Here is a 16,214-nt window from a genome sequence, read left to right as displayed (position 1 = left end):
TCAGGAAGGGCTGTATACTGCAATATTAAGGCACATTGTGCCTGCAGACAGAAACCTAGAGTAAACAGGGGCCTGAAATGAGGGAGGAAGGTCCGGCCTAGAAGGCCGCAAAGCCGGGGACTAAATTATCACGCCGGCCGACCGGACTCACCGCTAGTCAGCACAGAGCGTACCTGGAGCGATGACCGGAATGCGGTCGCCTGTGTCCACTGACCGCGTAAGCCCATCGGAGGAGTAAATTAGCGTGGCCGGAGGGAAAAGAAAGAAATAAAAAGGTAGGCCCGAATAAAGCCGGGGCCTAGATTTTTGCGGCGTCCGGCCGAGTATGGGGAACCGTTCTGCCTGCTCTCCTGGGACGGCTTAGCGGGCTCCAGAAGGAGCCGCCGAGAAGATGCGTCGCTTGGCCGGCCGGGAAGCCACCCGGTCGGTCGGAGAGCAGGGACCGGAATAGGGCGCAGAAGGCGCCTGTTTTAGATCGGGAAAGTGAAAATAAGATGGCGCCGCCGCGGAATGGGATTAACCCTTTCTACCGAGGTGAGCTGGGCGACGGGTGGAGGATTCGTTACCCCCTCCAGAAGGTGGCCATGTGAGGGGGACAGGGAGGAGCAGTAAAACTCACCTGTCTTCATCTGTGGTCTTCACCCTTAGTCTTGTACCAGCAGGGCCACCCCACGACCGCTGGCACCAGGCATCAGGGGTCCAGGTAGAGAAGGGCTGGAGAGTAGGTGGCCCTCTTGCTGGCGGGAAGCAGGGGAGCGAGGCTGCCCTGGTCCGCTTTGTCTTCTTGGGGGGAGGCAGGGCGGTGGAGCAGGCAACACCGGCCAGCCTCCCAGGGAGACAGAGACGCATGCGAATCTGTGCCCCTTAACCTCAAAAAAATAAAATAAAATAAAAACAAAATTGTAAAAGAGCCACCCTGCTAAGCAGGGAGGTCTGCCTCCTACGACACTAAGCTAAAAACTGATATGCTCTCTCCAGGCTGGAGGGGGTATAGCCTGCAGGGGAGGAGTTATCACTTTTCAGCCTAGTGTCGCCTCCTAGTGGCAGCAGCAAGCTATACCCACGGTCCTGTGTCCCCCAATGATACCAGCGAGAAACTTTAATAAAACATTTAATGAGAGAATAGGACATGTTCTATCCTTTTTCAGGGCTGAGGAACAGACATACCAATGCCGACAGGACATGTCGGCATCAGATGCGGACCATAAATATGGTCGTGTGAATGGGGCCTAACGGGCAAATTCGCTTTCTCAGAAAACTAGAAAAGCTGAAATGCATTGCAGCCCATGTTTGTCGTCACCGGCCATCAGCGCGGCCCGGTGCGCTGATCAGCCCCTTTACCTTTTTTCAGTGCGGTTGATGAGTTGGGACACGTCCATCAGATATTCTTTCGCATAAACCACCACAGGTTCGGTCTCGTTGATTTCGACAGGATGGAAAACAGTTCGAAGGAAGGAGATCCAGTCTACCACTGGCATCAGATTCTGTGGAGGACACAGGGGAGGGTGCCATGAAATACCAAGTACCGCAGAAAAATATATACATAGATGACATAGTACAGCAGACGCCACATAATTCACAGGCAGGGGAGACCTGGATATCCAGAGCTCAAAAAATGTCCCAGGCTGAGCTAAAGTAATAGAACAATTTGTTCTGTCTGATGTTTACAATGCAAGCAGCATGACCGCTCAGTACAGCCATCAGCACTGGGCAACATCACTGCAACACAAGGCTGTGCCATGAACTCCCACGTGGCAGCGGTAAGAGAACCAAGACTCTCTCCTCCTCCCATTTTCACCTCCTGATGCCACAGAGTGAAGATGCTGCAGATATATAGACAACTCCTAATCTAAAAAAAGCTATCATTGCAAACCAGATATCCTCACCAGGACAGATGTGGCACATACCTTCAACTCGCCAGCCGTGATCTTGTGGTAGATGAGCTCCTCATCTCGTCTCTTCTCCTGCGGGATGGTAATATTGGCCAGAGCGGTTTCGAAGTCCAGGATCTCCTCCATCTGGGCCCGCGTGATGTTCTCCTCTCCCCCCAGCAGAACTCCTAGCTGCACCATGAAGTTGAGGTAGCCGGTAAGGACCTGAATGGTGGAGAACAGTTAAAGATGAATCCCCAATATGCACATAGGAAGGGCAGAGGCAAGACCGCCAGCAGGGGTGGATTGGGGACTTAAAGTGGCCCCAATGTTGTAGGAGGGTCTAAACCAGGCATCCTCAAACTGTGGCCCTCCAGCTGTGGCAAAACTACAACTCCCAGCATGCCCGAACAGCCTACAGGTATCGGCCTACAGCAGGGCATTGTGGGAGTTGTAGTTTGACAACAGCTGGAGGGCCGCAGTTTGAGGATGCCTGGTCTAAACTGACTGAAGGCAGGGCAACACAAGTAGATGGGGCCAATACAAGTTGGCAGGGTCAGCAATACCACAATGCAGCACAAAATACCTCCCCCTGAAGCTTGTCCCTCTGTGGTGGCCATCAATAGCTACCACACTGTGTCCTACTCCTCCAGTTCACTTTAAGATATGGAGCAGGGGGCTTAGTATCCATTCACACGTCCGCAAATGGGTCCACATCCGTTTCGCAATTTTGCGGAATGGGCACAGACCCATTCATTCTCTATGAGGACAGAAAAGATGCGGACAGCACACAGTGTGCTGTCCACATCCGCATTTCCATGCCGTGGCCCCGAACTTCCGGTCCGTGGCGCCGCAAACAATCGCGGACAAGAACAAGCAGTTCTATAGGGGAGGGCCGGCGGGGTGTATTGCGGATCCGCTATACACTACGGACGTGTGAATGAACTCTTAGAAGGCGAGATGTGAGCCACAGTACCAAGCCGTCGCTACTGGGTGGATTTCCTCTAATAATGACCCCATAGTTCCCCCAGTATTATGTACCCATCCAGCGGCTATGAGGAGGGTTCAGGTGGCCCACCAGGAAAATTCCCTGTAGGGTCTACGGCCAGCACTTACCTTCTCATTAGCAGTTTTATTCAGGTAATATTCCCTCGATGGCAGCCCCAAGCCGGACTGGTCTATCTGGGAGAGAAGACAGCGCCATAAACAATGGGTGGAGACATGGGGCTCATTACAGTAAGTGCCCCCCTTCCCGCACTACATAAACCAGCACCAATCCTAAACATTTCAGGCTGGGGCTACGGAGTCAGAAAGCTGCAGTCATAGGCGAGTCACGTGTCACGTGCAATTTACATTAACGTCAATGGCGTAAGGATTGCATGTGACAAAATCCATCAGGCGCGGATTTTTGCAACGTCATGTGTCGTATTGCAACACTATTGATGATCATTAGATGCAATATCACAGTGCACATTGGAATGTGTTTCCGGCACAGTGAAGGGGGATTCCAAGCGGCAAAATATAAGATATCACACAAGACTGTGCTTGCAGCTCTAGATGCGACAGGAGTAGAAGACAAGATGCAACTCGGGAAAAAGACCAGCTGAGGATTCACACAGCTTCTGAACATTAGCGGTAGGCATGGTGGTCGCCCCCTGGCTGCGGCTTTGCTCCTCACCTGGATGACGTTGCTGTTGGAGTTTTTGGAGTCTGCGCTGACAAACACGGAGAAGAACGGAGAGATGCGGTAATAAGCGGTGACTGCCCCCAGCGTCTCCTGGAAGTTATCCTTATCCCAGGGCCCAGTGACGTTCCAGCCACCAAGCTGCAAAGAGAGGAAGTGGTGAGATCACCGCGCGGGGCCTTACACAGCGGCCGGCCTCTGCCCTCGCGCACAGTCCTACCTTCTCTATCAGGTCCTGCAGGGGCTTGGCTCCCAGCGCCTCAATCTTGGACTCGTTCAGACAGGCCTGGTAATATCTCTGCGCCTTGTGCTCGGCAACGCTGCTGAAGTTCATGGTCGTGTTCTCTACAGAGAGATGCAAGTTATACTTCTGCGATTCCATGTAATAAAAAAAATATTGTATAGCCAGTGAGCTCATTCAATAAAATGTATCTGTACAGCGCCACCTGCTGTTTGTTCTTTTCTTAATTTTTCGTCCTCCTCAATATTTCTCCTCTGGTCAAAAGGCAGCAACATACCAAGGTCGGGGTGCATTCACTCACTGTATATCTCCAATGGATGCCTCCAGTATAGGCTACCATATAATTATACAGGGTCATCTGTCACCCATAGGCTCCCCTGTTAAATATACCACTTTTTTTGTTTGTTTTTTTAATGTATATACCAGAAGCAGTGTAAATGCACCCTTACTAAAGGTCCCTTTACACGGGACGGCAGAGCAGCAGATTATCCAGAAGGAAGCGTTCCTTCTGGACAATCCTCTGTTTGCTGGTGGAGGAGACCAGAGCATTTAAATGCAGCGATCTCCTCCACGGTATGGGGAGCAGTGATCGCTAATGCCATCGCTCTTCCCCATACTGACTCGTTTGCCCGCAGCAGAGCGTGTTCACACAGCACGATCTGCTTCCAGCAAGCGATTTTTGTGCGTGCAAAAACGATCGGAGGACCCGATCACTTGTTCAATGAGTAACTGGCGGTACAGTCGCACTGCCAGATAATCGCCAACGAGTGTTCCTACGAACGCTCGTTAGCGGTTATCTTAAAGATTCTCAGCCCGTGTATTAACTAGTGCTCACACCAGCATACTGTACAACCGCCACCCTCCCCCATAAGGCGGCACTATTGTCATCCTCCTCCACGAGACTAGAACCACAAGAACCTACATTCAAGTCCTAGGGGACATTATAAACTGTGGCCTCAGCAAATCCATCTGGCTTCCAGCACAACCAACGGCTGCAATAATAGTTTAAAAAGCCTTAATTCTCCCCAACGTCAACACCACGTGAGCCCGAATCCTACATTCCTGACCCATCAAAAAAACAAAACCAGATGAGCGGAGAGGATCTCATGTCTAAGCACAGCGTCGGACCACGTTGCAACATATTAGCCCCTGACGTGTACTTCCCCTTGAAGTACAGATATCACAACATGGATGGCATTTATCAGGGGCTATTTTCAAGAGGGTGACCCCCAGGGATCTGTACGGGAAATCCTCACAATCACCAGTTCTTTAGTTATATGCTTTGGGGCCTTTACAGCACTTGTTACAGCTTTTGCAGACTTTCGAATTGCAAAGACACGGTATTGCGGCGAAGGGCAATGGACAGGGGGCAGCCTAGGCCCCTGGGTGTGGGGCGTCAGCAGCGTCTGTGCAAACGCCAAACCTCTTATCTGCAGTATTGACACTGAACAGCAGTGCCAGGGTGGGGGAGGGGACCATGGCTTCCTCTGAAGGTCACAGCCAGATCTGTATTCTGGAGATAAGAACTTCTCTGGTTTATACAAGGTGAAGGTTTAACATCTGAGGTTCCAGGACAAAGCCTCTTTCACAGGGACCCTGTGCTGGCCGGGCCAGTGCTGCGGTCCGCAATGCACGGGCACCAACCATGGGGCAGCCGCATGCAGATCGCGGACCCATTCATTTGAATGGAGTCTGCTATCCGTCCGTTCCGCAAAAAGATAGAACAAGTTCTATATTTGTGCGCAAAGGAAGCATGGAACAGAAAAACCACGGAAGCACTCAGTAGTGCTTCCGTTCCGTGCTTCCGTTCCACAGCGCATCTCCGGATTTGCGGACCCATTCAAGTGAATGGGTCCGCATCCATGATGCGGAATGCACTCTGCTGGTGATCCGTGTATTGCGGAACTGCCGTATGCGGCCAAGAGAGCACTACAACCGTGCGAGAGAGGCCTAAGGCTACTTTCACACTTGCGGCAGAGGAATCCGGCAGGCAGGCAAGTCTTCAGTTTTTTTGGCCGGAGATATAACCGTAGCATGCTGCGGTTTTATCTTTTGCCTGATCAGTCAAAAAGACTGAACTAAAGACATCCTGATGCATCCTGAACGGATTACTCTCCATTCAGAATGCATGGGAATAAAACTGATCAGTTATTTTCCGGTATTGAGCCCCGAGGACGGAACTCTATGCCGGAAAAGAAAAATGCAAGTGTGAAAGTATCATTCAATTTTACTTAAAAGCGGTTGTTCCATGAAATATTGTCTACATTTTTCAAACAAGCACTTGGATCTGAATACTTTTGTAATTGCATGTAAAAAAAAAAAATTTGCATAGCCTCTGAGCTATTCAATAAACTGCATCTGTATAGCGCCACCTGCTGTTTGTTCATTTCCTTCATTTTTGTCCACCTCATTTAGGTGGCAGCACACGCTCAATTTTAAATCTTCAACTCCCACCAGCCGTATCTTTTCTCAGAAGCTGTGGCAGTTACAGGGAGACCGCTACAGCAGAAAGGACACCCCCCCTCCGAGAAAGGACACGGCCCTTAAGTTGCCAACATGAAATAAATCTGGCAGAGCAAATTAGAGCAATGAATGAGGAGCCACCACACAGTTGCCCCATCTACGTCACATTCGGGAGGAAGATTGATCCGGTCATGCAGGGAGAGTATGGCGACGTCATCACGCTGGGAGCGCAGGTCCTTCAGCACCAGAGCAGTGACTGCCTCTGCAAGTGGATGAGGCAGTTTTTTTATTTTTTATTTTAACCCCTATTGTACCTGTTTAACGGCCGTTAGACGGGTGCAGCCCTTTCTAATGGCCTTTGAAAACCGTCCCATTGATTTCAATGGTGTCCGTCTGGCCAGGAAAATAGCCAAAAATAGGATATGTCCAATTTATTTATGGACTATTCGCTTGCTGTGAAACGGCCATGTGAATAGACTTCAATTGGTTCTAAAAATGACTGCAGCCTTAGGCCTCTTTCAGACGGGCGTTGCGGGAAAACGTGCTGTGCGTTGCGGGAACACCCGCGATTTTTCAGCGTGAGTGCAAAACATTGTAATGCGTTTTGCACTCGAGTGAGAAAAATCGCGCATGTTTGGTACCCAAACCCGAACTTCTTCACAGAAGTTCGGGCTTGGGATCGGTGTTCCGTAGATTGTATTATTTTCCCTTATTCAACCTCATTCACTTCTATGGGGCCTGCGTTACGTGAAAAACGCACAAAATAGAGCATGCTGCGATTTTCACGCAAAGCATAAGTGATGCGTGAAAATCACCGCTCATGTGAACAGCCCCATAGAAATAAATGGGTCGGTATTCAGTGCGAGTGCAATGCGTTCAACTCACGCATCGCATCCGCGAGGAATACTCGCCAGTGTGAAAGGGGCCTTAGTGTTTCCCACTTCAGATAACACTTTCCCAGAATGTAATCTGTGCAGACACTGAACAAGCAGGGGATGGTTGGAAATGTCAGCCCTGGAGTGTAATGCAGTAGGTCATGATACAATATCCATGACATTGCTGTATTTGCTTTGCTCGTGACACATTGTTACGCACAGGTCTGGTCTGCAGCTGTGCAGTACACTGTGTCACGCAACAATTCCCTTCTCCCAGATTAAACGCTTTGTGATGAGTTCACAGGGCGGCAGCGGCTCGGGGTTAATAAGACTCTGGCTTTTCATGTGGAGTTACATAATCTGAAGCATTACAAGGTCCCGCTGCACAACCTGCGAGCCCCAGAATTAATTGGATGTTGGACGGTGTCCCAGTTCCCATGCATCTGGCAGGCGGGAGAGATCATGGTGGACGTCACCGGAGCTGCCCTCCAAAAACTGACATCCCATGTAAGAGCCGCCGACAAGGAGCGGGGTGGAAGGGGTGCTCCTAGGAGATAAGGGGTGACACGCAGGCCTCTACTCACCTAGGAGATGCTTCATAATGGCCTGATTGTGCTCCCACAGCTCGTTGAAGGTGCCCCAGCGAGAGTGTCCGTCGGGGACCGGGTTGGTCTTGATCCATCCCCCGCAGGCATAGCTGTAGAAATCCTCGCAGGGGTCCACAGAACGGTCCAGGGAGCGCAGGATGGCGCTGGTCACAGAGATGCAAGACTCCGACAGGCAGGTGCGATTATCTGCGGCAGACACAGGAGAGCCAATGTTTAGGTCAAGAAGGTGGGCACCACAGTCACCCCTTTACTGTCAAATGCCCCCCTCTCCAAAGCCTGATGCTAGAACATAAACTTTCGGCAGATGAGATGAGGGGAAGCAACCATGCCAGCCACAGGGCCACGTCTCTCAGGAATCCCGATGACCCACCTTTGGGTGGCTGAAATGATGAGAGTTGTCCTTTAACTACGCTTATGCCCCAGCACCACTCCTCCTCTATAGATGTATAAGCCAAGCTGGGGCGAGGAGCTGTGGCCCCTCTGTGCTAGGAAGAGGGGAGGAGGGCCGACCTCTGCTCTATTCAAAACAGCAACATCGCCACCCTCCTGTCCTCCAAATAAAGCTGCGCCATTCTATTTTATTATAGTATCCCATTACGCAATTTTTTGGACTGTTTCAATCCCTCAACAAGATCTGTGATTGGCATCAGTGAATGGCAATGTTCTAATTCAGGGACGCTCCACCTGCGGCCCTCCAGCTGTTGTAAAACTGCAACTCCCACCATGCCCTTCTGTAGGCTGATAGCTGTAGGCTGTCCGGGAATGATGGGAGTTGTAGTTTTGCAACAGCTGGAGAGCCACAGGTTGAGCATGCCCGTTCTAATTAATAACCAGAGGCCGAAAACCTGTGCTGGCACTACGCATTGCAATGAACCCTCAGGATGACATATACCGATAGATCTCGCACTAGTCGCTTTCTTGTAACAAGACCCTCAGTTGTAAAAAGTACTTAGACTTGGATTTCAGCCTCTGGATGCAAACAAGAATGTCTCCAGTCACTGACAGCAAGCAGAAAATGAAACCATTATACAATGGCAGCTTATTCACAGGGGGCTGTCTAGAAAATCTGGGATTTGGCGATACAGTAACGCTTCTCACTTACTCTTCCGATACTGGATCGCCAAGGACAGCAGACAGGCCACCAGCCCGATGGCGAGGACAACCACCAGCACCAGAAGCCTCTTCTCTACGTGCGTCCTGTCAGTCCAGCAGCTGCTGCGGTGACGCCCCCTTCGCAGATTCACCTGTGGGCGAGAATTTCCTGCAGGTAAAATACGTAGAGGAGACGTGCGGGGCAGAGAATGGCGTCCCCCGGACGAGGCCTCGTGTTTACGTCATGAGAAGGACGAGTCAGGAATGTAGCAGCCGGCCACAACGGTTCGGAAGCTGAGGGGCCAACGTCACCGGACACAGCACATTCCAGGCATAGCAGCCATTAACCCCTGCACTACCAGACCAGAGTGTCAAAACGCACATCAGTCCCAGGGAAAAGTCCTTTTAGGCTACATTCACACGTCAGTATTTTTCTATATCCCGAATTTCGGTCTGTTTTTTGCGGATCAGTTGTTCCTGAAAATGTTTCCATATGTCATCCGTTTTTTGCGGATCCATTGACTTTGTATTGTACCAGGATCCGATTTTTTGCGGAAAAGAATAGGACAGGTTTTATATTTTTTCGGACATGCGGAACAGAGCAACGGAAACGGACAGCACACATTGTGCTGTCCGATTTTTTTTTTCAGGACCCATTGAAAATGAATGGGTCCAGATCTGGTCCAGATCTGTTCCGCAAAAAAACGGAACAGATCAGGAAAGAAAAAAAACGGACGTGTGAATGGACCCTAACTCTGATCTTTCCTGCACCTCACGAACATCTCCAGAACCCCGACTCCTTCCCATCTGGATTACTGTAACTCGTCGTCTTCCCCTCACTAGAACCTCCCCTGTCCAATCTTTTCTTAAAGGGGGTTTTCCGGAACTTACATACTGATCAGCTATACTTGGGATAGGTCATTGGTATCGGGAAGGGTCTGACTCTCGGCACCCCCAATGATCAGCTGTTTTCAGCAGAACCCCGGAGCACGGCGGCGTCTGCTGTTCCGTCCACCGTTTCGTTGCTGGCACCTGATCAAAACAACTGATCGTGGGGATGTCAGGTGTCGGACTCCCACAATCTGATATTTACGACCTACCTGGAGGACGTCATCTACTATGTGCGGTACCCCATTTTATAAAAGATTTCTGGGGGGGGGTCACCATACTCCTCTTTTCCCCCTAGAAGATCACCATGACACCAACCCCCCCCCACCACCACCCGCACATGGCACACAGCGTCAGTCCACCCACGCCAACACGTGTAAGATGAGATGTGGGAAACCTTCACCTTGTTTGGATAATAGATTAGGACGATCTGGAGAGGATCCAGACGAAAGCCGCTCAGAGAAATGAAAACATCCAAGGAATCCCATGACCCTGCGGCCACAGGGGGAAATTAAACCCTACCAGCCAGGACCTGGGGGGGGCACACTTCTCTCCCACTGACCCTCTGTCCTGGTGCTTTTTGGGATTGTCCACCAGAGCTCTGCACACAAGCAAAATATATAGAAAGGGATGGTCCCCCCCCCCCCTCTCCTAACAGATTAGGGTCCAGACAGCAGAGGAAACCACGACGTGGTACGGAGCCAAAATCTCTTATCCAACCCTGCAGGTTCCCATGTGCTGCATGATCTATTGCTCGCAGTTATCAGCAATTTCCAAAACTATCACAGAAGACCACAGTCCTGCAGGAAGTGTACAAACCTCCCGGCCCCCCATGATCACTACTTTCTATAACCTCTTCTGACTCTCACACAGTAATAAGCTCCAGACTGAGAGATTGCCGGAGGGGTTAAACCTGGTCTACCTGGCAGAGCTCAGGTTTCCATTGTGTGTGTTTTTTTTTTGTTGGGTGACACATCTGGAATGTAAAACATCTTCACACACCCAGCTCCATGCTGTGCGTTTCCACAAGCTCCTGGATTCCCCACCCCCGTCCCTTGTCTATGGAGCTTACAGTCCATGTTCCTCCCAATCTGCAGCTATCAACATCCGATGGCCGCTTCTGGAAAAACTAAAGCTTGCAGTGCACCGAGGTCTGCTCAGCATCAATTACTATCTGACACAGTTTTGTTTTTTTTTGGGGGAAAACAGCTTGGTGCTGCTCCAAGGTCTGCTCTGCATCTACCGCCATCTGGGAGGAAGAGAGTCTGCCGCCGCCGCTGCACTGAGGTCTGCTCCATCTGCATATGGAGAGCAGATAGCACAGCAAGGGGCTGGAGCCTGCGAGATTGAGAAGGAGGAAACATGTGCAGTAACATAGTAACCGGTTGTAAGGCTGAAAAGAAAAAAAAAAAAACGACATCTGTCCATCCAGATCAGCCTGTTATCTGCAAAGTTAATCTAGAGGAAGGCACAAAAAAAAAAAAAAAAACACAAGGTAGAAGCCAATTTTCCTCAATTTAGGGGGGGGGGAATTCCCCACTCCAATCAGAATAACTATAGAAGTCTAGAATAAATCTAATAATTATAACCTGTAATATTATTACACTCCAGAAATACATCCAGGCCCCTCTTGGACTCTTTTGGTGAACTCCCCATCACCACCTCCTCAGGCAGAGAGCTCCATAGTCTCACTGCTCTTACCATAAAGAATCCTCTTCTGCGTTTCCTTCCTCTAGACCAGGGATCCGCAACCTTCGGCACTCCAGTTGCTGTGAAACTACAACTCCCAGCATGCACACTTACTGTTCTGGTAATGCCTATAGGAGGATTCGAGGAGTTGTAGTTTCAGAACAGCTGGAGTGTTGGAGGTTGCCGATCCCTGCTCTAGACGCAGAGGATGTCACCTCGTCACAGTCCTGGGTATAAATAGATGATGGGAGTGATCTCTGTACTGACCCCTGATGTATTCATACATAGTTATTAGATCGCCTTTTAGGCTACTTTCACACTAGTTTTTGCTGGATCCGGCAGGGCTCAGCAAAAACGCTTCCGTTACTGATAATACAACCATCTGCATGCGCCGGAGCCGGTTGTATTATCTTTAACATTGCCAAGACGGATCCGTTTTCTATTGTGTCAGAGAAAACTGATCAGTCCCCATTGACTTGCAGTGGGGGTAATGCCGGATCCGTCTTGCTCCGTATCCCAGGACAAAAAGCAAACTACAGCATGCTGCGGTTTGCTCTCCGGTATGGGAACACAACTAAACTGAACAGAATGCATTTTGGAGCTTTCCCTTCTGTTCAGTTTTGTCCCCATTGACAATGAATGAACGGAAGTGTTTTTTTTCCAGTATTGAGCCCCTATGACAGAACTCCATACTGGAAAACTTTGTCGCTAGTGTGAAAGTATCCCAAGTCGTCTTTATTCTAAACTAAATAAACCTAATGTTGATAATCTTTCAGGGTACTGTAGTCCCTCCATTCTAGTTATTACTTTAGTTGCCCTCCTCTGGACCCTCTCCGGCTTTGCTATGTCTGCCTTGTTCACAGGAGCCCAGAACTGTGCACAGTCCTCCATGTGTGGTCTGACTAGTGATTGGTAACGTGGCAGGACTATATTCTCATCACAGGCATCTATGCCTCTTTTGATGCAACCCATTATCTTATTGGCCTTGGCAGCAGCTGCCTGACACTGGTTTGTACTGCTTAGTTTGCTGTTTATGAAAATTCCTAGGTCCTTTTCCATGTCAGTGTTACCAAGTGTTTTACCATTTAGTATGTACGGGTGACTTGCATTATTCCTTCCAATGTGCATAACCTTACATTTGTCAAAATATATATCTATATCTATCTCTATACACACACACACACACACACGTACATACATACACACAGACAGTTCCAAGCAGGGGTTATATAGTGAATGATAGTCTCCCATTATAACTTTGGTAGAAATATGACCGCTCCTCCAGTTAAGTATTCTACATGTATAGAGACCCCCATCTGCGGGACATGCAGGACCTCCTCCTACCTGGACTCCGCTGGGGTACACCTCGCCCTCATGGATGGAATCCACCAGCTCCTCCTCATCCAGCGTCGCTCTCTTGTAGGACGACATCTGAAAAGTGAAATGTACAACAGAGTCTCTTAGAACTTCCATGAGCAGGATGACAGCTGCCAGTCACATGAGGGGGCACTGGGGTGTCCTAAGCCCAGCACCCACCACCCCTGACCACCCTCCTGCCGTCCCAGCCTTGCATCTCCACCGTCTCCCAAGATCAAATCTGAAGTCAAAACACAAGAGGAGCAGCAACTACAGCCCACAGGACCACCCACAACAAAGCTCCTTATGTAAGGCTTATCTGCACCCCCGAAGGGGCACATCACCAGGGGGCACATACTTCTGTTCTCCGACCGTATCATCCGGTCACCGCTGTCGCTATCTCTGCCCCAGGCCTAGGGGTTATTTTGTATATATTTTTTTTTATCTTGGACTCTGCGCCTCCCTCCTTCCTGCCATTATTGACTCAGCAGCCACTCACACAATGAGGGAGGGGAGGCGGAATTAACCCCCTGTGTACCAGGGCAGAGGAGGAGGACCTCTAATTACACTCAATTACAGGACAAAACAAGGTCCAGACACAAACACCCCCATCCATCATGGACTACTGACCCAATCATCCAAACACAGATTCTTAACAAGCAGAGACAACATCTACAAACATTATTTATCCTGTACTGATCCTGAGTTACATCCTGTAATGTAATGTATGTACACAGTGACTCCACCAGCAGAATAGTGAGTGCAGCTCTGGAGTATAATACAGGATGTAACTCAGGATCAGTACAGGATAAGTAATGTAATGTATGTGCACAGTGACTCCACCAGCAGAATAGTGAGTGCAGCTCTGGAGTATAATACAGGATGTAACTCAGGATCAGTACAGGATAAGTAATGTAATGTATGTACACAGTGACTCCACCAGCAGAATAGTGAGTGCAGCTCTGGAGTATAATACAGGATGTAACTCAGGATCAGTACAGGATAAGTAATGTAATGTATGTACACAGTGACTCCACCAGCAGAATAGTGAGTGCAGCTCTGGAGTATAATACAGGATGTAACTCAGGATCAGTACAGGATAAGTAATGTAATGTATGTACACAGTGACTCCACCAGCAGAATAGTGGGTGCAGCTCTGGAGTATATTACATGATGTAACTCAGGATCAGTGTAGGATAACCCTCATGTAACACAAAGATGAATGGGTGGATTATGGGAGTTGTATTTCTAGAAGGTTTCTCAAGGGTACAATACTGAAGACCGTCCAGTATATGTAAAGACCTAGATGAAATTCCCCCAGCACACAGAGAGCCGGGACCAAGAGCACAGTAACCTGCCCAGCAGTTGCCCAAGGATCAGCGGCGCCCAGGGAGGAAAACCAGCAGGTTATTGGCTTTACTCCTGAGGAGCTCTGATCCATCATAATGGAATTAGCCGCTCGTTACTTTTCTTATTAAGTCATTTTTTCTCCTGCCAGTTCCTGGCTTCCTGCTGGCACCACCGCTATGTACACAGCCTGGCAGCTGCTCACTGACGAGAACACACTGGGGGTACCACTGAAGAGTACAGGGCAGCGGTGCTACAGACCACGGTCGCACTTCCAGTAAGATGAGTAACATCTTCCGTACTGACAACTTCCCCCAGTACAGAGTCAGGAATGCCCGGGCACCGGACATTACTAACAGGGCAGGACACGGCCCAGAATTCATGCCCGTGGCACACATTTTGGGAGGGAGATGTAAATACCAAATCATGCCATCACCAAAGTGCTAGTCCATGGCTCATACATGCATGTCTGGCGCCAACATCCCTGACCCTCCAGTGAATGGTTTATCCAGGAGGGAAGGGGCCACTCAAGGTCAGCTGGCACCCACCTCCTACGGGCACTCGCCCCATCCCCCCACACTGATCTCACGGCACAACAGGTGTCAGGAACTTCCCAGAAAACATCTCTGCTCCTGGAAAACCAGAAATAACAGTCTGCAGGGCAGAAGTGGCAACAGGTGCCCAGCAGAGGGCATCACAGGGTTAATCCCTTCACTGAACACCTGACCCTGAAGGGACTTCAGCGAAACTTCTGGAGTCACACAGGAGGCCGACGAGGAGGTCTGAGACCCAGATCACTGGCTGAACCACATGTCCTAGCACAACACAGGCTGGAGCCATCACAGAACTTGTAGAAAAACCCAAGACGATAAGGAAATTAACACCAACTCAACATGGACAAGGCTGTCATGTGGGGGTGCCAGGCTGTACCACGGGGTGCAAAAGGGGGTTGCCAGACATACAGCGAGAAATGCAGGAGGGCCAGGCTGTACTGCAGGGCGCATAGCGGGGGCGCCAGCCTGCATCGGCAAGAAAGCCTGGGGCGCCAGTCGTACAGACTGTATATGTGGGGGAGCCAGGCAGTACAGTGGGTATAAAGTGGGGGTGCCAGGCAGTACAGTGGGTATAAAGTGGGGGTGCCAGGCAGTACAGTGGGTATAACATGGGGGGTGGCATGCTGTACAGTGGGTATAACGTGGGGGGTGGCATGCTGTACAGTGGGTATAACGTGGGGGGTGGCATGCTGTACAGTGGGTATAACGTGGGGGTGGCAGGCTGTACAGTGGGTATAACGTGGGGGTGGCAGGCTGTACAGTGGGTATAATGTGGGGGTGGCATGCTGTACAGTGGGTATAATGTGGGGGTGGCAGGCTGTACAGTGGGTATAACGTGGGGGTGGCATGTTGTACAGTGGGTATAATGTGGGGGTGGCATGCTGTACAGTGGGTATAATGTGGGGGTGGCAGGCTGTACAGTGGGTATAACGTGGGGGTGGCAGGCTGTACAGTGGGTATAATGTGGGGGTGGCAGGCTGTACAGTGGGTATAATGTGGGGGTGCACAGTTGTACTGTGGTTTGGGGGGGGGGGGTAAAATACTGCCATACTATACACAGTATTGGGGTCCAGGGCAGACTGCACCCTAGTGCTACACATTACATGGACTAACCCCCCCGGAACTTCCAAGCCCCGCTACCTTGTGTCCAGTCTCGGCCTGTCCCCCGGGTTCGGTGGTTTTGGGGTCCCGGCTCCGGAGTTGCGGCGGCCGCTCCCTCCTCCCAGGGCTCAGGTACTAGCTCTGCTTCCCGCCCCTCCCTGCTCCCTGACAGTCGCACCCACCAAATCAGAGAGCAGGCAAGGCTTAACCGCTTCCTGCCCGGCGCAGGGGGACAGCAACCATAACATTCGGATGTATCCAGCTATGGGGGGTGGGAGGATGTCTGTTCCTGGAATGCTGGGAGTTGTAGTTTCACCACAGCCCCAAAAGGGAACGCAAGTTCCAGATCACTGATGTGCAGCGGCGGGGCCAAGTCTGGACAGGTTTTCAGATGTAAACAAGGAATATTCCCATTCACTGACAGAAAGCAGAGGTCTGGAGGATG

General features: G+C 50.3%; 1 protein-coding gene across 3 annotated transcripts in view; it reads right to left on the bottom strand.

The window, feature by feature from the left end:
* The window catches only part of ECE1 (endothelin converting enzyme 1), a 30,110-nt gene extending 14,173 nt beyond the window's left edge, over positions 1–15,937 (bottom strand). The window contains exons 1-9 of one of the 3 annotated variants that reach the window (XM_044282460.1): positions 15,809–15,937; positions 12,756–12,842; positions 8,845–8,986; positions 7,719–7,928; positions 3,776–3,900; positions 3,550–3,696; positions 2,988–3,053; positions 1,908–2,096; positions 1,342–1,484 (exon numbers count right to left, since the gene is read on the bottom strand). In XM_044282460.1, coding sequence (XP_044138395.1) covers positions 1,342–1,484; positions 1,908–2,096; positions 2,988–3,053; positions 3,550–3,696; positions 3,776–3,900; positions 7,719–7,928; positions 8,845–8,986; positions 12,756–12,842 — 1,109 coding nt within the window. In that variant the 5' untranslated portion in view covers positions 15,809–15,937. Of the gene's footprint in view, positions 1–1,341; positions 1,485–1,907; positions 2,097–2,987; positions 3,054–3,549; positions 3,697–3,775; positions 3,901–7,718; positions 7,929–8,844; positions 8,987–12,755; positions 12,885–13,125; positions 13,192–15,808 lie in introns of those variants that run through there. The other 2 variants (XM_044282461.1, XM_044282459.1) reach the window with 2 other exon arrangements.
* Positions 15,938–16,214: the final 277 nt, after the last annotated feature.

The sequence above is a fragment of the Bufo gargarizans genome, chromosome 2 (assembly GCF_014858855.1).
Source record: "Bufo gargarizans isolate SCDJY-AF-19 chromosome 2, ASM1485885v1, whole genome shotgun sequence".
In the NCBI taxonomy this organism is placed as follows: domain Eukaryota; kingdom Metazoa; phylum Chordata; class Amphibia; order Anura; family Bufonidae; genus Bufo; species Bufo gargarizans.
Note: the sequence above shows the minus strand (reverse complement) of the source record. Positions and strands in the feature narration are given on the sequence as shown.